The sequence below is a fragment of the Porites lutea genome, chromosome 4 (genome assembly GCF_958299795.1).
Source record: "Porites lutea chromosome 4, jaPorLute2.1, whole genome shotgun sequence".
Classification (NCBI taxonomy): Eukaryota; Metazoa; Cnidaria; class Anthozoa; order Scleractinia; family Poritidae; genus Porites; species Porites lutea.
In genome coordinates this window covers 3209422-3232251 of record NC_133204.1, presented here as the reverse complement: position 1 = coordinate 3232251, position 22830 = coordinate 3209422, and the positions used below count along the sequence as shown (strand labels likewise).

The window sequence follows — 22830 nt, the reverse complement described above, 5'->3', positions numbered from 1 at the left end:
GCTATTATCAAGACTATATAAGTGTCAACGAGCAAAGATTTTAATTACCTTTACGCGCGCGCTGTTCAATTTGTATGGGTAATCGCATGATTTCGAGTGCAATTTGGGATAAAAACGCAACACAAGTATTTTTTTCAAAGACTAACAAAATTGCACTAGCTCGTCAGGAGATTGCAATTTGTGGTCTTTGAAAAATTTTACGAGTGCTGATTTATCCCAAATTGCACGAGAAAAATCATGTGATTACTTGTTTATACATGCAAAAATTTGACTTGCGCTTTTCCTCTTTTACGTCTCAACGCGCACTGTTTGTCACAGCTCCCTGATCCCTCCTACAAATGACAACTTCGATCAAGATTGGTCAAAATTTTGACAAGTGAATATTGGTGGATAAAAACGCAGCAGCTAGAAATTTGTTTATCGAAAACTGAAGCCTTTTGTCATTTGCATTTTGAACTCTTCATGTTTTTCCACTGCCGCCATTGACAGAAATACAAAATTGAAGATAGGCCACACTGCTGGTAGACGGGCCGCGATTTCTTTTTTGTCAAACAATCGTCTGTGGCAAAATGAACCTCTTCTGGAAGGCTGAGCAACTCGAGGATAAAGACTACATGCCTTATATTTTCGATGATATCAAGCATTTTTTCCCGGCGTTGCAGTCCACCGAATAAGCACTATACTACAACTACCAACAGAAATGGGTGATCGATCTGAGTTTTTGGTTATTGTCGTTATTGACCTTTTATATGTTATTCCTGGGGTTATTTTACCCACTGAAAAAAAAACAAGCCTGAAGGCGTTGCCTAGTGCGGTAGACCCGTTGCACGACATTTTAATACCTCTTGTTAAAACGCCCTTTGTTCAATTCTTTTCTTTCAAGCGGGTAAATTATGCTGTGGGGCATTCTTAAATTTGACTGAGCAAGTACTTACTTTTTTTCTTCCAGTCGTCTCACATTGAGAGGACATGAAGCTGGGTTTCACGCATATTGATTTCCTGTGGTATTTCTTTGACCTCTGATGCAGAGTTTTAGCATTTTCTTTGACCTCTTTTAAAGCGTTATGGCTTTTTTTTTGCGGCTTAATAACATTAATATAAAGGTTTTAGTTTCTTTAGATTTCTTCGAAATGTCTGGATCGGAATAACTACATGATTTTTTTGTCCGTGTATGTGATAAAATCCCTGCTAAGTCTAAATGTCACGTTGGGCCCACAGTGAATCTTCACATGGCTTCGCCACGACCGAAATCCTCGCTAAAGGATATCAAAATTATACTCCTCTTTCCGCAAACAGTTCATCCCTACCGGTAAAAAATATGTTTTTATATGATTAGATTTTTGTCTTCACAAAGTTCGCTTTCCCAAACTGAACCATGATATCCTTCCTGGCTACCGAGGCCAGGGTGAAACAACTCCGCGTGGACAGTACGGATAGAAGCTCCGGAAATCGGCCCACTCTATCGCTATTTAGCCCATGCAGACAGATAATAACGACACGTTTCTCTTTTCCTGCAAACGGTTCATCCCAGCGAGTAATGAAAGGGTTCATAACTTCCTTTCATATCTGAATTTTTTTCATCGCGACTATGCTTGACTATACTCTTGACTCTTGTATTGACTGTCATGAAAACAAGCCTGGGGTCATGCGACTCCAAATTTGCTCCGTGATTGGGTAATTAGTGGTTGTGGTTCGCGGATCAAAACATTTCCAAAAGTGGAAAAGCTCTGAACTGTTTTAGTGACCAGCTAGAGAAAAATCATGAGTTTAATATGACCAAATGGCAGATGCCGAGTTAAATTTGTAACAGTGTTCATTTCTCTCAGAATTTCATATTTTTGCTGATTTTTTTCTCTTCCAAACCATTCTTTTATACTCAGATTAAGTTTTCTATTAAAAATGCCTCGATTTATACGAGTCTAAAGTAAAACAGAATACATTTAAATAATTCAAAATGGCGGATCCAAGATGGCGGATGCTTCCAGTTCCTTTTATGGTAATTAATGATGTCATCATGACATCACTGCTATAGTTTAAGATCATTTATGTGTTAGCCAAGTTCGTTGATTTTATCAGAGACCTTACTATTTAAGTATTTTTCGCTTTATGTCTACTTTGAGGAAAATTTGGATTCTGCGAATAAATTCAACAACAAGACGTCATAATGATTACGTCATTGTGTGAACCACGTTACGCCCAGAAGTTGGAAATGATGAGTACATTATTGTGTGTAATTTAGTGGCCGTAGGATGAGCGGTTTTGAAGTTATGGAGGGGGGGCTCCGAGGCCAACCCCGGTCGCAGGAGGCAAAAAAAAGCGCGGCTGAATAGGGTTAAATTCTTTTTTTCGTTTTTGCTAATAGTTTTATATTGTGACGGAAAAGCCCTTTTCAGGAACCCTCGATAAAGTTTGTGTGGTATTGTACTGAATTTGAATGGAAATAAATTTCTCAATTCCTTAACACAGAATAATAATAAGGGAAACTTTATTTGTGTTTTTGAATGCACAATTGTAAATCTCGCTACGTATAGGCAAGTTACAAATTCTGCTTAGGATTGGATTATTAAAAAGAAAGAAAGAAAGAAAAAAGAAAAGAAAAGAAAAGAAATCAAAATTGCGTTAAGTCTGGGTTATCCCAATTCTTATTTCTACAACAAAATATGTAATTTGTTGCTCTAATGGCTATATCATTTTCTTGATTATATAAAGTTGCTGCTTTTTTTCAATGCCAATGTCATTCATCATGTCTAAGAACGTGGAGCATTCATCGGAGAAAACGCCAAGGGAGCTCATGCAGAGATTTACAAATTTCACACATCTGTAATAATAATAATAATAATAATAATAATAATAAATGAACGTCCTTAACTCAGTGAAAGTGGTAAACTATGCTTTTTCTTTACATTTTAGAATCATGGATGTTCCAGCTTGGGCCTTCTCCAATCTGTGCATTATTGGTCGGACATACGACTCAAAAAACAATAGAGCAGGCATCGATATTTTCCCGCACGAAATAAAAACCAGAACTGAAAATGTTAATCGATTTTCCTTCCAATACAAATTCATTGAATCAAAGGAGGATGTGAGGGATTTGTTGAACATTTCGGGGGCTATTTCTCTAAAAATCAAGGCCAATATCTTCAAAGTGGAAGGCGCAGGAAAATACATTAACAACAACAACAAGGATGAAGGCGTTTCTGAAATCCTCGCTGTCGTGAAATGTACTACGGTAAGATACCTGAACGGACTGGGCTGTGTCACGCATTTTTGCCAAGTTGAGATAAATATTAAATAACCGCGCAAAACATTGAAGAAGAGATTAATTAACACAACAAATACCAAAATAAGCACAGATAGATGGACAAAACTAAAGAAGGCAGAGGGATTCTAATCGGGTTTTCAAAGCAAGCCTGTTAGTTTTGAAACTTAGTTGTCTGTGTTGGTTGCCCTGAACTTCGAGTTCTTTACGCTCGGGAGATACATTTTATGTCATGAGGCTGCGTGTTGATCCTTGAGAATTAATTTCTTCGCACGCGTTTGGCAAAACTAAGTAAAATCGATAAACTGCGGTAACCCATTGCCTTTAATTAAGACCCTGAGGGTTTGAAGAACCTCGAACGAATGTCATTTCCATTATTGGAAATGGTCAAAGAAAGGTTCCTTCATACTTTGGTTGTAGTTAGGCAGGGGGCGGGAAGGTGACTCTATTGTTTTCCGCCTACCTTTCTTGACCACTCCGTCTGCCAGTGTGACGTCATATAGTGACGAGCAAGAGCCTCGGGTCACTTATGCAAATTAGCAAGGGATACCACAGTTATTAGGTCAAGCGAGGTCGACGAAAAGCTAAGAAGCTAGCAAATATCGCTTTATATTGCTAATTTGATAGAAGGTGTGTGAGCTTTGTGTAAACCGTTTGCTGGTGTAAACCGTTTTGATATTTTGTGTCCGTAATTGTATAATTTTGTTAACTTGTTTTGCGGGCCGTGTTGAGGGATCGCCATCATGTTTTTCACGGGACCGGAAAGGTCACCAAAATTTAAATCCGATTTTTCTCTAAAATAGGCAAGGTTTAGTCTCCAGAATAGGAGGTTCTATTCACAGATCACACATGTTTACATTTCATCTATTCTTTCGCTAATTAAACCAGCCTAATTTCATTCGAGCGTGGGCCACTGCTGATCTCCTAATTCTCCACCAAATTCAGTAAAGCTAGTTCGATCGATTGTCTACATCGATCGGCCCGTTGAACCAGAAATAATGCGAAATAGCTTGGAAATACGCGCTTAAGCTAATTTTCCTCAAATGTATACAGTCAACTCTCTCCAAGACGGACACCTTTGGGACCGGCACTAAGTGTCCGTCTTAGATAGACGTCCGTCTTATAAAGAGTCAAATAAAGGGAATAAACAAAGGCAGGGACCAACTAAAGGTGTCCGTTTTACAGACGTGTCCGTCTTATAGAGGTGTCCGTTAAGAGAGAGTCGACTGTATTTGAATTCACGATAAATACAGCTCCACCAGCTTCAAACAACGTATATGGCAGAGAAAAATGGTTTTGATATAACAAAATTGATGTTTCAAGTCATGTGTGTCACTGTGGCGCAGTGGTCAAGCAGTTGCTTGCACGTGCAGATATACCGGATTCGACTCCCGGCGACTCTGTTTTCTGTTTCTTAGTACCGTTTTTTTCTTCTTTTTTTTTCTGTTTAATCCTTGTTTTTTAACACTATTTTTCCTTTTGGCCTCTTTTCCTTTATTCCTCTTTTCCTTTATTCCTTTACTGCTGACCCTGCTGATCATGCACTTGGATCAATATATATTTTAAGCTTAAGTCCGGATTTTTCTTTTGGAAAAGGGATTTCAAGAGCTCTTGATCTGCATACTGGCTAAGCTTACGGCCAGAAAAAACCATAAGCTGTCAAGACACGTCCCTCCTCTGAAAGAGCTGAATTTTTTTCAATGTTAGTTGACATCATGACAAACAACACACAGTACACCACAATCTGTACTAATTTACACCCAACACCCACCAGTGACCCACTGGCGAAATTGAAACTTGCCTTTAATATTGGTCTTAACCATCAATATTATTACCCTAAAATCTCCACTGGGTTTACCCAAAAACAAAATAATTAAACGAAACCTTTTATTGGCTTTCGGGATTTTATTACAGAGAATTACAGGTGTATTCCCAGTACAGTATTCAAAAGCGGTAAAGCAACAAGATTCAGTGCTCACAGTCTCTCACAAATACTTGTCATTTAGCTTCCTCTTTCAACGCTACAGCTAAAAAAATTTGAAAGGATTCATATGAGGTTCCACTAGCTCTAAAGAGCTGAAAATACGCACAATGTAAAGTATAACACATCCTTTGATGAACCTCCCATTGCTGTGTCTAAATTCCTCAATCTTGCTGTCCATTGGCCCTCAATAGTGTGACCGGTCGGTATGATTGCCCGTAAAATTTGCTCGACGATAGGAAGGAATCTTTAAAATTCATTACACCATGCCACTGGACGTTTCATTCCAAAAAAGTACTAAAGTCTAGTTTTCTATGTCAATAGCGTCCTTAAAATCTCAAAATCCAAGAAATCGGAACAGCTCCATGATAAATTCGAAATCTTTATCCGTCTGTTTGATGAACACTTTGCTCGCCATTTTGAAAGTCACTGGCGCGAGACGTGACGTCATACTCGCAGGCGGACTCACCCACCGATTTCCTTGGAGACACCTTTCCCCGTGTAGTAAGGTTTTGAGATGAAGCTACACACGGTGGCATTTGTTGGACTTCTAACACAAACCCGCTCTGAGAATCAGAGACACGGGACATTATTTACCTTGAAAATTGAAAGTTTGTTACTTAATCATTTCAAAGAGCAGACAAGCAGTTAAATATCTGCTTACATCGTACCAGAATATTATCCGTCTTCGTAATGAAAATGTTATCAGTTTATATGGACGCTCCCCTTCAAGACTCTGTTCATTGTCATTTACAAGGGGGGTAAAGTTTTTTTGATAAGGCTATAAAATAGACATTTTTATTTGGGCAGTGCCCCGATAAAGTTTTCTGTATTGCCAGATTGGCTTCTAATTGGCAACAGGCCTGTGAGCTAGATTGGGCATGCAAAGCCAGGCCTAGCCTAGGAACACATTGTCGCTTCTCGCTGCCTATAAACTGGAAATCTGGGTTTGCAGGTCAAAGCGCGACGCTCGATCAGGCATGTTGTTTCTTAACGGTACTGATGCGAATTGTACTTCTTTATATTAAGGGTTTAGATCGTAAATTAGGTCGGGAAATTAAAGCGGGCGTAACTTTGTCAGAGGGTGTGACACTGCGGCGAACAATGAGACGAAGTTTGAGGAAGTGATCAAGGGAAAATTTTCAATATGGAGGAAGCTTACGGTATTTTTTACCTAGAAACGTAGAAAACGGAAGATTTTTTCAGAAATGAAAAGATAAATCTCTCAAAAATAATTGGAGTTGACGGGTTTGGCTATAGCCGAGAGTTTCGGAGAGATTTTTTTTTTGGCTATCAGATCATGTGTCGAGAGCCGAAGGATATGTCACGTAAAATTTTTTCGTGATCAACTTTAAAACGATGCATGAGATGACCTCATATAAAGTATTTAGGCAGTTTGGTAATTTTGAAAGATTGCAAAATGCCTCTCCACCTACATTTAACCTCAAAAAGCTGCCACCGTTAAGTTCCGCAATAGTCTAAAATTTAACCGCATATTTTAATAAACGTGCAACCTCGTTCTTTAAGTAATGAAACGAAACAATTACCGATAACTCTATATATACACATGTAATATAGCTCGTTCTTTAATCCACAAATCCCAACCCAGGTAGTTTATTATTCTGCGGAGTGCGGTGGCAAACCAGTCCATTATAAAACTGCTTGTTTTTTAACATTTTTATTCAACAACTACCGTACCGCTTCTAAGTTGCCGAGTATTCTGTAATTCCCCTGGCAATTTTTGCTGGCGAGCCTTATGCGAGGCAGCACACTATTCTCTACAAAAGCGAAAAAAAGCCAAAATTTAAGATCAGAGGCATGCGCAGTCGATTTGTTTTCTTGTTATCCGGAGTATTCACTTCTGTGCGATGACATCACGTAAAACGCACGTGGACGAGATCGAGAGACTTGGAGTAAATTTCCAGAGTGCAAGCAGATTATAAACGAGGTGAGCGTTTAGTACTTGCTGTTTTGAGTTTCTAGATGTCTTTATTTGCTTGTGGAAGTTTACATCATGGTCTCGATCCAGAGCGCCGTTTTAGTCATGAATCTCGAGGAAGACGAGAGATTTATGTGTGTTTGGCTGCTCTATTTGCCGATTCGCGATGGGGGTGCGAAGATATCGATCAAATCCTCGTTCATGGAGATAGTTTTTCTCTGTGCATCCAATTTTCTCTGTTCATTTCTCTGTGCATCCAACAGAAGTGGAAAACTTTCTTCTGTTAGTGATAAACTTCCTACTCTAGCTTTCTGATCTTGGGAGGATAGAGAGGGAAGGGCGGAAAGGTGCGAAGCAAACCATCTTTGCGTCTAAAGCGACGACTTCAGTACCACATGCAATTAGTATTCTTCGCCCGTTGACGCGTTAAATTTGATCGTTGAGTCAAAATCTTTGCCCGTTGAGGTAGATAATTCAGGTGATAATTTGACCATGAGTCATATATGTCCGTTAAGGCGAAATAAAATTTAAAGCTTTGAAACCAATCGATTCAAAATGTGTCACGGTCTTTGAGGCTAACCCGTGGCTAACCATTTAGTACAGGAAAATGGTACAGAAAACATGGGGAATTGTTCAAATTAGTGTTAAAAGCACGAAATTTGGCACAGGTATAGCGGTCAATATCCTGAGTAAATCTGGATAGGACGTCACGCTCCAAGCGGGATACTTCCAGTTTTATAGCCATGGAATTAGCTATCTTTAAAACAGCAAAAATACAATCTTAAAGTTAAAGCACCGGACCGAAACTTACAAGAGCGATAAAGTACAGTACAGTGCAAAGTAGTACTCACAGAACCACGCCCTCTAAGGGATACTTCCAGGGGTATAAATGAGGAGTACATTATAATAAAAATATGTAAATTATTTATTTATTTATTTATTTATTCACTCACAAAACCTAATACAACATGAACAAAAGTTGTTAAATAAATTATAAAATTAATGTGACAAGGAAGCCTAACGAAGCTTGAAGCTTATATTAATAGGCTTCCTGCAACTACCTAATGAACTAAATTCATGGCTGAGTGCAGAGTGAGCAAGATCAGAAAATTAAGCAACAGACCGGCTATCAGTGAGATAATTCTTTAATTTTTTTTAAAAAACAAATATAGAAGGAGAGCTTATTAGTGAAATAGGCAACGAATTCCAGATTTTAGGTCGTCGGTAGAGGATACTGAATTGCTTTATATTTGTTATACAAAAATGAGGTCTATACTGAGAGGCTAGTCGAGTTTTGTATTGATGGATTTGATTACTACTTAAGAACAAGTCAAGAAAGCTACTAGGCAAAAGATTATGGTGATAAGAATACATTAAAGTAGCGACAGAAAATGAATTAATACTAAATATGTCAAGGACTTTAAGCTTGCTAAATGAAGGGGCGGTATTTGCTAGATAGTGAGCTTTTGTTATGAGCCGCACTAGACGCTTTTGCAAAAGGTAAATACAGTTTAGGTTGGAGCAGTAGGTGGAGGACCAGGCGACATTACAGTATGTTAAGAAAGGATATACGAGGGAGTAATATAAGGTCATCAAGGTTTGGGATGATAGATAAAAGCGGGCCTTCGCAATAATTCCCACACTTTTCGAGATTTTTTTTGAGACGAAATCAATATGCGGTTTCCAAGAAAGATGCTGATCAATGAGAACACCTAAAAATTTTGTCTCCGTGACTTGCTTGATCGCAGTGTTTTCCAGAGTAAGAGGGACATTAACATTGACTTCCTTTTGCCTTGGATGAAAAATCATAAAATTTTTTTTAGTCAAATTTAGAGATAACTTATTCACTTTAAGCCAAATAATTATTTTTGCAAGTTCATTGTTAACAATAGAAACGAAGTGGTTGGCATCTTTGTGGGAACAAAAGATACTTGTGTCATCAGCAAACAGTAAAGATTGAGTGAGACTAGAGACATTAGGAAGATCATTAATGTAAATAATAAACAAAAGAGGTCCAAGAATTGAGCCCTACGGGACGCCACACAAAATTTTCCGCGGATAAGATCGATGGGACCCAAACTGTGCACTGTGTAAACAAGTATATACTTTAACTCTTTTATATGGGTAAGTGTTAATGTTGTGAATAATTCTAGATAGGACGCCACGCCTCTTTTCAAGTCTTCCAGTTATACAGCTATGAAATCGATGAATTGTCACGATTATGGAGCAGTTACACACGAAAACGCGAAGACGTTGGAAACTAATTTCTATTCCCCTTCTAAAGAGGAGAACGAAGAAGAGAATTAATTAATTTCCATCCCTTTGAAATCGCTGTGTATTTTACTCTTTTTGTTATTGCTTTTAGATAAAGTTTTTAAAACGGTATCTCCTGTCTGGTTTTATTGCAAGCACTTATTAGTCGCGTGTTTTAATTGATCCTTGTTAAGTTAGTTATTGTTTTTATAATAATACGTCAAGGTTCTCCCTTGGGGTTTTTACTGCAGAGCTAATTCGTATGCAACGGTGGGCTTGTTAACTCGCATAATTAACTACTACAAGACTTCAGTAGTTTAGTCATTATCAACTATGGCTGCCGAGGAGAACGCACGTGCATTTGAGCTCTCCGCGAAATCTGGCTTAACGCAACTAAGCCAAGGATATAAGTTCTTGTCCATCACTAAAACTGGGCATAGGTCTAAGTTTAGATGGTTAGGAGAATTCGAAGAGCTGAAATTGTTTGTAGACGGTTATTTGAAAATCACAGGAACGTGGAGCTACACGACGAACAATGGCGGCTTTCATACGATGAAAGCCGAAGGTCCCTTCATAAGCTTTTATCCTGGCACGAAAACACTCAATGTACAAGTGTCTAAATCCGAACTTATCGGCCAGAAGCTACTACAATTTGCAAGTACAGGTAGCGAGGAACACAGCCATTTTGCAGCATCAAATATTCAAACTAATTTCGTAAGTGACGATGACCACGAACAACACGAAGGTGGTGAAGAACATGAGACTTTGACTTCGGATGAGATTACCGACGACTTAAATGCTCATACAAAATGTTCCGAGGTCATAGAAGCCGCAATTCGCGAGTTCAGACTCGAGGTTGGCAAACTGCGTTCGGAATTCGCTGAACTTAAAAATTCAAATCTTTCAACAGCGAGAAGTTCTGATGAAAGCAGACTTCAAGATGAAAGCAAAGACCTAAAACAGAAGCTACAAGAATTAGAAATGCAGTGCGATTCTCTGAAACGTGAATCTAGAGCCATCCAAGATGAAAACAAAAGCTTATTGACGGCCCTACGATTGCTTAGTAGCGAAATTCCAAATGAAACCAAACACACAGCTCCTGAAATTAATGTACAAGCTGACGGGGAATGGACTCAAGCCAAATCATCGAAAAAAGCAAAACAATCAACCTCCAGTCTGAGTTCGAACAAAATCTATGATCAAGCTGATTGATTTTTGTGTAATTAATTAGAGGATATATTTTCTTAATGTATAGATATATCTTTAGCATTAGTGTAGTTTCTCTGAAAATTTTGTTATGTAAACGGCTCACTGGAAGAGCATTTTTAATGAAGTGATACCGTAAATAAAGCTTAATTATTGTTGTTGTTGTTGTTTTTCATTTCCTCGAGATAGAACGGAGAAAACGGTTTTGTAATAGCCTGTCAAAACTGAAATATAGAGCTTTCAGCTCCACTTTGTGTATGTATGTGTGTGTGTTTGATTATATATCCGATTTTTTAGCGCTAAATAGAATATTTCCCATTCGCGGGTAGTAGAACAGGCGTCCAGAAGAGCTTGAAATTCGCGAACATTCGTAACGAAAGCAATGGTGATAAAAAGTGAACAGAATTTTCCAATAAGTGAACTCGAACAAATTGTTTCCTTAGCAAAGCGATTGCAAGAAAGATAGCGCTTTCAAAAACTGCCCGCCTTTATTTCGAACACATAATAGATACTACATGAGCCAATCATGGTGGGTATAGAGCGGACAGGTCTGGCCAAGCCTATTGTTGCTATTGTAGTAGAGACACGCTCATATAGTTATGGAAGAAGGCACTTATTAGTATAGAGGAATCCACTTTTTCGCGAGGGAGTCCTGCATATGTAATGAAGGGAATCCTCCAAAACGGCGTAATAACAACATAGTACACTACTCAAGTACCATCTAAATAAAGCAGATACCCCAGTCTCCCACAAGATTGCAGACAACATATACGTGGATAACATGATCAGAGTTGAAACACCGAAAGAAGCAGACGGATTTTACACAAAAGCCAAAGCCCTTTTCCAATCCTCATCCATGAATCTTCGTGAGTGGGTTTCAAACTCCACTTAATTTTTCCAGAGAATCCCCCAAAGTGATCGAACAAGCGGAGATACCATGAAAGTCCTTGAAACTACATGGAATATGAACAGTGACACCATTTTCATTTATGTATCTCACAGTTTATTCTTTGAATCTACTACCAAGAGAGACGCATCAAAGTCTATTAGCAGAATTTATAACCCATTGGGCTTCTTTTCACCGGCCACACTTAAAGCAAAGCATTTCATTCAGGAACTGTGGAAACAAAGAAAGATTGGGATGAGATCTTCAGTCAGTCACAACAGCAAGAATGGTGCAAAATATATGAGAGCCTCGCCGCACTGTCCTCTCACCCATTACCCAGATACATTGGAGGAGAAGAATGCAAACTGTTTTACTTAACAGATGCCTCAGCCAAGGCATATTCAGCAGTGCTATACCTGAACTCCACAGTAAATGGAACTGATCATGAGAATGTCAACCTGGTGTTTTCTAAAGCACGAGTCGCCCCAACAAAGTAACTCCAGACTGGAACTATTAGCTGTTGTCATTGAAACCAGATGCATAACTTTGTTACCGAACTACTTCAGTTACTAGTGACAGACCGAGTACTGTGGAAAGATTCCCAGTGCGTTCTTCATTGGACAAAAACCCACAAGCCGTTACCCGTATTTGTTCAGAACAGGCTGAAAGACATCATTTCTCACACAGACAACAAATTCCGTCTCCATTACACAGAATTCCGCTGACTTGGCCACCAGAGGTGTTTCCACAGAGGAACTCATCAATAACGATTTGTGGTCGCGTGGCCCCTCATGGCTAACTGATCACGCATCCCAATGGCCTTCATGGGAGTTTGCGCAGATTGACGACAGGACGTGGGAAGAGATGAACAAACAGTCAGTTGGTCCCCATGTTATGTATGAGACCTCAGCACTAACAGAAATACCGACAGATAGCCAGAAAGAGCCTTTTGACGAAGCAGTTGTCCCCTTTGAGCTGAATGAAAAGAATTATTCTTCCCTAACAAAACTACCGAGAGTGACTGCGTGGGCCTTGAGATTCCTTCGAAAACTTTAGAACAAGAATACAGAAAAAGGACAGCTCATTGCAGAAGAAATGAATCAAGCTAAGATCATGTGGGAAACATATGTTCAGAAGAGCATGTTTTCATCAGAGATCAACGCAGTCAAGGAAAAGTCAAGAAACAATCTGATGAACCAACTAGGACTTCAGTTAGACAAAAACGGCCTACTTAGATGTCATGGAAGACTGATTAGTGAAAGCCTCCCAGAGAGTACTTTCTTCCCAAAGCTCCTACCAAAGAACCATGTCTTCACGAGCCTAGTCATCAATAGCTTCCATAAGAAGTTAACGCATGCTGGTGTATCTTATACATTATCAGCTATCAGAAGAGAATTCTGTATCACACAAGGAAGGTCTTCTGTAAGAAAAGTTCTTCTCAGCTGTCAAAGATGTAGGCGACATCATGCAGGACCATACAGAATGCCCGTGATGCCACCATATCCACGATCAAGAATAGAAGAATCACCACTCTTTACTTATACAGGCCTTGACTATCTGGGACCCTTGTATGTAAAAGCAAATGGAGAATTTGTAACACACAAAGTTTGGTTCTGCCTGTTTACCTACCTGTTAAGCTATCAGAGCTGTCCACTTAGAAGTCGTTCACGACATGTCTGCAGAACAGTTCCTTTGGTGCCTTAGAAGATTTGTCGCCAGACGTGGCAAGCCAAAACAGACTATTTCTGATAACGCCCCACAGTTCAAACTAGTTAAATCCACCGTCGATGAAGCGTGGCAGCTCTCTACCACAAGCCCTGACACACAAAGTTATCTAGCTAATGAAGGAATAAAATGGAGCTTCATCATTGAACTAGCCCCCTGGATGGGAGGTTTCTACGAACGTCTTGTAGGACTAGTGAAACCGTCTCTTCGAAAGAGTATTGGCAAGATTTCCTTAAACATTGTCCAGTTGGAAACCATTCTGACAGCAGTCGAGATGGCTGTTAATTCCCGACCATTGGTCTATGTGGGAGCCGATTTGAACTCTGTATTTGCACTTACTCCTGGTGACTTCCTCAACCTGAACCCAAACACTGGCGTACCCAGTGTGCGATTCAACCTTCAAAAGGAGGTGTTTTACTTCTGAAAGAAAGTTCACCACGTGGCACCTGGAAGTTAGGAATGATAGAAGAGTTCATTGCAAATAAAGATGATGACGTCCGAGCGGCCACAGTTCGAACAGCATCAGGAAGCCTGCTAAATCGAACATTGAACCTTCTGTTCCCGTTAGAATTCTCTGAAAAAAAGAGAAAACCCAGTCAGCCAAAAGACACTAGTGTAGACACTGAACAAGGTAATCCAAAAAAACAGCAGACCAATCAGGAAACTGTAAATGGACGACCAATTTGCGGAGAAGCTATCCAAGCAAGACAAACACTAAACAAACTGTTGAACACTTCGTCTTGATTGCATGTTCCCTATTATGTATTTTTTGCATAATTTCCAGTAGCCCCCATTCCTTTTAGTCAAAGTTAACAGACTTCAAATCAAAAAAGTTAACATTTTTTCTGAGGTTGTAGAAAATAACACTTGGCTGGGGAGTGTCGCAGAGTAACCACTCCACGAGAAATTATTCACGGGAATCCCGAGAACACGTAACAATCCTGAGAACATGTGAGAACGGAGTTGATGCAAGAAATAATCGCCATGTTGTAATTTTGTTTGTATTAAAAGAAGTTAAAATGCCAAGGTCATAGCGGACAGAGATTATCCTTACGAATATTGCAACCCTCCCACGACCTTGATGTGGTTGACCACCAGACGTTCGAGTTCCACCACGTAACTGAAAAGGACATCCTGAAATTGTGACAAATCTGCCATCAAACAAAGCCTCTGGCTATCACAAGATCACTGCAAGAGACCTTAAGGACAGTTTTCCCATCAGTCTGCCTATTATCACTGACCTCATTAACCCTCGGACGTACACGCAAAGTCATACCCCCACCGTGGTACAAGGGGGAGTTTTTGATATGTTTATGTATTTCGAAACGATTTTGCCTTCAGCGCTGCTGGAGGCCTGCGACGTCACCAAACATAGTCGCCATCTTGGATTTTACTAAGAATTAGAAATCAGGTAAAAACGGCAAGAATAGACCTTTTTACCGATACGGAGGCCATATTGAATTAATTGGATTTAAGGAGTATTATGGGATGCCCAGGGGGCATGAGCACGACTTCATATAGTCGCATCAGTATTTACGCGCGCTTTTCGGGCCAATTTTTCTTTACGTTTTCCTAGAAAAAGATTGTAATGAGAAAAAAGATCGTTGTGCCGTCTTTGGATATAATAACGATCGCCTTTTTCCCGAGAAATAAAATATACATTGAAGTTCTGTTTTGGCCCGAAAAGTGCGCGTAAATACTTAGCGAGTGCCTCCTGGGCATCCCATAATACTCCTTAAATCTAATAAATTCAATATGGCCGCCGTATCGGTAAAAAGGTCTATTGGTAATTTTTTGTGCTTGACTTGTGAAATAACACATAAATAGTATTTTGCATCAGTTTATCCACAAGCTTTACTTTTATCGTTGAAAGAAGTTGAAAAAACATGCATTTTCACTCAAAAATGGCTTGACCACCAGCTACTTGTGACGTCATATCTTGTAACCATAGTAACTGACCATCACTAAACTTTCTCAAAATGCGCCCGAGCGATAAACAAATAGCTACTGAAAACGTCACGTGCTGATGTTTTATCATCGAGGAAAAAACTCAGAAGAACCTCAGAGGGGGGTGGCAAGAAAAAAATATACAAGCCTCATATCCCTGCTCTCAATGATGGATTAGGTCTGTGAGAGGGCCGCTCACTCTCAATTTCTAGACTGTTTTGGAGAGTAACGATAAAATAACTTGTGTATAGAGTGGGAATAGGAAAATGTACTCAACAGAAACCGCGCTGTTACAATACAATGAACAACTATTGAAGAACATAGACCGTGGTTTTGCTAGACATGTCTAAGGCCTTTGATAATGTTCGGCATGATTTGTTACTATTAAAACTCCGCCAGCGGGGGGTGTCAATCAACAATTAATCAAATTTTTTTGTTGTTTTTAAAAGAACAATATTTCAAACATTGACAACCCGCGGTTAGCATAGCTAATCGAGGCGGGTTGTCACAAATGAGAACAAAAATTAACAGGTGTTTATTTTTATTGTCCGACAATATTTAATGTCCGACTCCGCTCATGCCTGGTTTGAATCTTATCTTTCCTCGCGCAGTCAAGATGTCAAGCCAGGTTCTGCTTTGTCTGATCCCCTCCATTTAACTGTGCGAGTGGCCCAGGGGTCTATCCTTGGCCCAGTATTGTTCACGTTATACGTGAATGAGCCTTTCTCCGCCCCTAAGAACTGTCAAACTATGGGATACGTGGACGATACCAAGATCTTTTGATCTTTTCCTCCTTGCAATGTGAGTGAGGCTGTGGATGCCCTTAACAGTGACCTCATAGAAGTTTCAAAATGGTGTTGTGCGAACTCGCTTCTAATAAATCCTGATAAAACCAAGTTATTGGTAGTGGGCGTCCCGAACCTGACAAGAGCCCTGTCTTGTTAGGGAAACAAATTTATGCCTCATTGGTTGCCAAGGACCTAGGGGTATGGATTGACTTCAACTTAACTTAGGATGAGCATATTTCTCAAATGTCAACCGATTGGAGTAACATCTCTAAGAAAAACTCTCGTAAACTGAAGGTCATTCAAAACTTTGCCTGTAGGATTATTTTAGGGCTTTTAAAAGAAGTTTGATCATATTTCAGAGGGGCTCAAGTCACTAGGGTGGCTCAACGTCTGCGACAAACTCTCTCTTAATGACGTAGCCATGTTTCATAAATGTTTTATATAACTTATGACCACCTTATCTATCCACTTTATTTAAATCAAGATGTAGCGTCAGCAAAAGATCCAGTAGAAATGACTCTGACCTTGACCTACCAAAATGTAGATTGGTTACAGGTCTGCGCTCTTTTGCTTTCAGAGGCTCAAAGGGTTTTAACACCCTTCCTAAAGACATAAATCTATCAAGGATCCATAGGCATTCAGGCGCAAGGTGTCCGCCCGCCTCAATACGCCAGGTTTAGGGTTAGGGTTAGTCTCCCTAAATATGTAAATACATTTGATATTTTCCCTTTATTTTTCTACATAAACATCTATATTTTTCATGATAGGTTTTTGTATTGTGCAGTAACTTTCCACTATTTTATCGATACTTTGTGAAACCTAATTTTAATATAGTTATATGTGTATCATTAACGTAATTAGGGCAGAATAGCCATGCAAATAGATTAATTACCATTAAAGTGTATGTAGTTATATCATACTCAGCCTCACTCCATGATAGTTATTTATCTTGTGACTTATGCTTGTGACATTGAACATCACCACTAAGATAAGATGAGAAGGAAAGAAGGTTTTGTTTTAAGCCTAAGCGACATCCATTCTGAAAGGAAATTCGGATGATAAATTGATTTATTTGTTGTTGTTTCCAGGTAAATAAAACAATGGATGGAACAGCTAAGGCCAATGATGAACTGATAAACTGCCAAAGTTTGGGTACCCATTATGTTCGGAGCGTGACGTATGGCGCTGAGATGGTAGCAAGTCTGAAATTCAAGTCCTCGTCATCTTCAAAAAGGTGAGAAATGTATCTAGGAATCCGCTTAGTTTGGGGAAGTGTGCCTTGTCAAGGTTACGATAATCGCAGAAAGGGGTTGACCAGTTGCTACCCTACGTGATTGTTATAACGTAACGTCGGTTGAGATGAAAAATTAGCAATTAGTGAATGAGGCTGAGTGGAATATGAAGAATTAAGCAGATCGAGGAGGGTGTTATCCACCAAGGCCGAAGGCCGAGGTGGATAACACCCTCCGATATCTGCTTAATTCTTCATATCCTACGAAAGCCGAATTCATTAATTGCTTTATTATTCATTCAAAGTAATTCCTAGTTTAAAAACATGGCTAAAACATGCTTACCTGCATCGATGTTAAGTTCATCTTCGATAGTGTACGTTTAGGTTTGTCCAGCTCCGCAAATAATCTCCAAATAGCAGATGTCGCCCTCCGAGTTGTCTTCTTGCTGTTTTTGCCATATTTTTAGCTATTATTTTGCCTAGTTCCAGCTGTAGTTCTTACTCTTGAAACGAGTGAAATGTCCGCCATTTTCTTTTTTGCACAACTAAAACAACTCAACCTCGTCCCCAGGTCTTCTCGGTAACAGTGCCTTAAGAGCGACTTTCTGTAAATACCACGGATAGGTGTGCAAGATGAAAAAATCGAAATCCCCCAAACTTTGTCACAACAAAGCCCTTTGGAAACTATTTTAGAAATTACAAGACTCAGTTCGTTTGACTTTATATTTTCCAAACTAATCAATTTTTTTTTGATTTTCACCTTCGAGAGGCCTTCAAACCACCGAAAAATGGGCTTCATATCCTCGCTTCGTGAATGGAAACGGAAAATAATAGCATTACTTTTCTTATATTAAACAATTTCGTGATCCTTCCTTTGTATCTAAACGTTGTTACAATTTCAAAAGATTTCAATCTGATTTTTTAATATTTTTTCAAAATTACCATCTAAATATGTGTTATCGCGACCATCAATTTTGCCATTTTTCAACGGCGAAAATTCCTTCCTGGTACATGGCTTTCATTACAAAAATGGTATTCCAGAGAAAGAGCAATGCTTCCCCTATCAATCTGTGAAATAAAATTTTGGGGCAATTGAAACTGCGAGTTTTTACAACTGAAAACATTTACGGTACTCGCGTGATCTACGACCTTTGAACTTGCAGTTGTGTTGATGAATACCAGCGAGATCTTAGACAGCATTTGAAACTCTGGCGCAAATTCGCCTCTTTTCCGCCAGTTTAAACACCAAAAATGATTCTAGATTTCACGGTGGCAACTTTTCAAAAGGAAAAGCAATTTTACTGTGCGACTTCTTGACTATAACACTTCCCTTACGTGCGTACTTGTTTACTTTTGTCGTATTTGTACAGTTATAATTATGTACAAAACGCCTTTAGTGTTGGTAACTATTCTTTAAAATGCTCTCATTTCTCATGAAACAAATCGTTATAGGTTTAAAAAAGGGAAACATTTTGACCTGCCTCACATTTTTTGACAACAGACCCGAAACCTTTCCTCCTTTTAGCGAATCGAGATTGCGTGACAAAGAACTTTGAGACTCGGGTTATGATCCGGGTCATTATGAATAGAAGCGAGAACTTAGACAGCATTTGAAACTCTGGCGCAAATTCGCCTCTTTTCCGTCAGTTTAAACACCAAAAACGAGTCTAGATTTCACAGTGGTAATTTTTCAAAAGGAAAAGCATTTTATTGTGCGGAAGTGAGCTATGAACTTCTTGACTACAACGCTTCCCTTGCGTGCGTATTTGTTTACTTTTAACGTATTTGTAACAGCTATCATTTATGTACAAAACGGCTTTAGTGTTGGTAGCTATTCTTTAAAATGCTCTTATTTCTCATGAAACAAATCGTTATAGCTATGAAAGGAAAACATTTTAACCTAGCTCACATCTCTTGACAACAGACCCGAACCTTTAGCGAAACGAGATTGTGTTACAAAGAACTTTGAGACCCAGGTTATACCGCGAAGACCGATACCATTCTGACAAAGAAACTCAGGCGGCACCTTAAGCTTCTGTAACCATAATTTAAAGCGAAACATGTCAATAATCAAAATCCTTAGTTTTACTGACTTATCCGCTAGAGCGACCCTGCAAACGTAACACTAAAAAATATATTTTCCTCAAAAGACAAAAAAGGGTAGGCCCTTATACAGTTCTTTACCCCAATAATAGTAAAATATATCAAAAAGAACCTCGATATAACGAAACCTCGTTATAGCGAACAAATTTCAGGGACAGCCAACGACTGTGTTCTGTAAAATATATGTTCGGAGAAGCAAATCTTACCTAGAATTTTCTATAGGTTGAGGACCCCTAAAAATGTCTAGATGACCGTTTCGTTCATGCACAATTTTCGAGGGTTATCAGATAAATTCCCTTCGATTTTCTGAAGTTTTATTTTTCACTTTTTACATCCCAGGTTAGGCTATTATTTCGTAGCAAAAAGGGAACCTAAACTGGAATCAAAAAAAGTCTCACTTGATACGCTATTTACGTTGTTTCCAGGAAAACAATACTGAAGCCTTTGTAAATTCGAAAAGACTTTTAAAGTTCCCCTAGGATGACCGAACAGATACGAATTTTATAGCGCCGCTTAGAATGCATTTCTACAAATCTAAAAGTACTCTGGGTACGTACACTAAAAAGTGTTTTCAATGAATTTAAAAGGAAACCGTCGTTGGGTAGCTCTAAAATTTTGTCAATTCCTTGGCCCTTCCTTAAATCGAGGTTTCACTGTATTCTCTTGTTTTCCATCACGTTCCTTTTGAAATACGATTATGAATTCCTTACTTGTAATCTTAAAAAAATGATATTAAGGGGAAAAAAGTGCTAAGTCGTAGTCTGAAATGTTATCCGTCCCTTTCCCCCACCCCCTAAGGGGCCGCAGCCCGTTGCGGGGTGGGGCGAAGAAACGCATAACATTTCAGACTAGCTACAATGAGGGACAAAAGTGTTGAGACACTTCCGTAAAATGACCCCTTTTTGCATAGTGGACATACCTATCCCCTTCCCCTGTCTACCCCAACCCCTTCCCCCCAAAATCAATGTTGTATTTTGGACCCTCAAGTCTTTCTTTTACTTCAGACAACATTGATTCGGGGGGTGAGGGGATTTACGGCGTTTGAAAGGAATGAAATAATAAATCAATTAAATGTTTGACGAAAGCACCCGTTTTAAACAAGTGTGTCAACTACTTTTGTCCCTGATTGTAGGTCGGGGCTAGAAAACCTGCGTAACTTTAGAGCACCGCTGGTGTTTAAAGCAAAATTTCTGTGGTTCTGGTAACCTCGAACAAGTTTTGCATTTCTGAGGAACGTTTGGGCAAAGTATAGGCTTATGGATCCTAGTAAGCAGTTTGCAGATAAAAAATGTCAAGTACGCCTGAACCGCGCCCGTATAAGCACCCCTAATGACTCGGGGAGGCTGGGTGGGGAGGGGAAAGCCTAAAATGGAGCAAAGGGGGCTTAGCTCTAAGCATACCGCCTGCGTTTTAGCTGTGCGTCTGCCTTCGCCCATAGTTTCGAGCAACTCATTTAAAGAAGATTGCAAGCTCGTATATTTATGTCCGTCAGGAACGCTCGAGCAGTGAAACCAATTATCGTGCCCCTCGCACCTTGAAAAGAAAACCGCTTTTATGAGAAAAAAAAAGGATAAAGGAATAGAAAGAAAAAAAGAAGGAAAGGCCGTTCGCACTAACTGAAGGCCATTTTTTGTTGCATTGCTTTTGAAAATCTGAAAAGGGACAGTTTTTTTATACGTAGCCCTCGGGGCGCTACCAGGTGAATATATTACATACCCCTCGTTCCAGGTGAATAACCCTTACATAAGCGTAGGATGTAAGACACACTTGCGGAAACGCTTAAGCGTAACGTGAGATACCCAGGCACAAAAAAATTAATATTTGGCACTGCTAATGTTGGCTCCCCCCAAATATAAAGCGCAAGAAGGTGGTGTTGATAAGCGAGATGTTCGGATATCTTCGGATAATTGATTGAAGGTATCACCAGCCCTCGGACTTTCTCCTAAATTTTTCGAAAGTATTTGTTCTCTTAGAACATCCAGAACTTCGAATTTTCTTGATAGTTTTATACAAACGCTAGTTATGAGATTTCTTTTTCTTCCTTCTTAGCGATAAGTTAAATCAGACAAGAAAAAAATAGCTTTCAGTTAGCTAAAACAAGTTCTTTTAAGGCGCGATCTTTGGTTTCCACGCTCAAGCGTTCCTGACGGACGCAAATATACGGACTTGCAATCTCCTTTAAAGAGCTGCTCGAAACTATAGGCGAAATTTATTGCCAAGGCAGACGCACAGCTAAAACGCAGGCGGTATGCTTAGAGCTAGGCCCCCTTTGCTCCATTTTAGAGTTTCCCCTCCCCACCCAGCCTCTCGCCCGACCCGCCGGAGTCATTAGGGACGCTTATACGGGCGCGGTTCAAGCGTACTTGACATTTTCTCTGGCTTTGGAGGTGGAGTGCCCCACCTCCAAAGCCAGGGAAAAGGGCCCCCAGGACGAGGTTAGACATTTTCTATCCAACTGCTCACCATTTCTGGCTACAAATTTTGCCGTAAGCCTACATTTTGCTCAAACCTTGCTCAGAAATGCAAAACTTGCTCGAGGTTGCCAGAACTGCAGAAAATTTTGCTTTAAGCACCAGAGATGCACTAAAGTTACGCAGGTTTTGTAGCCCCGACCTGGCTAGTCTGAAATGTCATGCGTTTCTTCGTTCCACCCCGAAACGGGCTGCGGCCCCTTGGGGGAGTGGGGGAAAGGGACGGATAACATTTCAGACTACGACTTAGCGCTTTCCCCCGCTCAATTTCATTTTTCTAAGGATACAATTAAGGAATTCATAATCGTATTTCAAAACGAACGGTTGTAAAATAGGGGGTGGTAGACCTACACGACTTTTACCTCATGCGAAAATGCTGCTTGTTCCAATTACGTTTTTTTCCTCTGCTGGGTAGATTATGATCTGGAAGGTTGAACATTTTCACTAAGCAAATGTGATTTTTGCCGCTTGTCTCACACTGAGAGGTCATGGCACACACATCGAGTTACTGTAGTTTTTGTTTCTGGTCTGAAGGATTTTCCCTCTGATGCAAGAGCATTTTCTGTGACCTCAGTTTTTGAAGCGTAAAGCATTGTATTACGGCTGAATAAGGGTTCTAATTTTCTCCAAAGTGCCCTCTGGATCTGAATAACTAAGCGATTTTCGTTAGTCCGTGAATGTAATGTTTTTTTTTCTTTTTTGCAATGTTGTATCACGCTGGGCCCAGCTCATGAGTTTTCTTTGCAGGATGTTAAATTATCACGGATAGTGATTTACAGATACAAAATTATAAGAATTAAGTGCAGCTTCAACTGAAGCTGCATCAACTATGGAGAAATGCATTGTGACTCAGTAGTCTCCAGCTTGGTGTTTTTCTATAAATGCGAGTCTTCTGACTGGAGCGCGTATTCCCTTCCTTGATAATAGCTTTTGAATAAGCTTAACAGTGTTTGGACTGTTTTGTTATTGCCACTTTGTGATCAGGCAAGACCATGGTTACGGTTCTCTATGGACAAACGGCATCTTTTTGCCACAAAAACA

The 22830-nt window shown here is 39.6% G+C and overlaps 1 protein-coding gene across 1 annotated transcript in view; it reads left to right on the top strand.

Moving 5' to 3' along the window:
• The first annotated feature begins 2914 nt into the window (after nt 1-2914).
• Nucleotides 2915-22830, top strand: part of LOC140935275 (uncharacterized) — an 87654-nt gene continuing 67738 nt past the window's right edge. Inside the window, exons 1-2 of the mRNA XM_073384824.1 lie at nt 2915-3229; nt 17073-17218. Coding sequence (XP_073240925.1) covers nt 2915-3229; nt 17073-17218 — 461 coding nt within the window. The remainder of the gene's footprint in view (nt 3230-17072; nt 17219-22830) is intronic.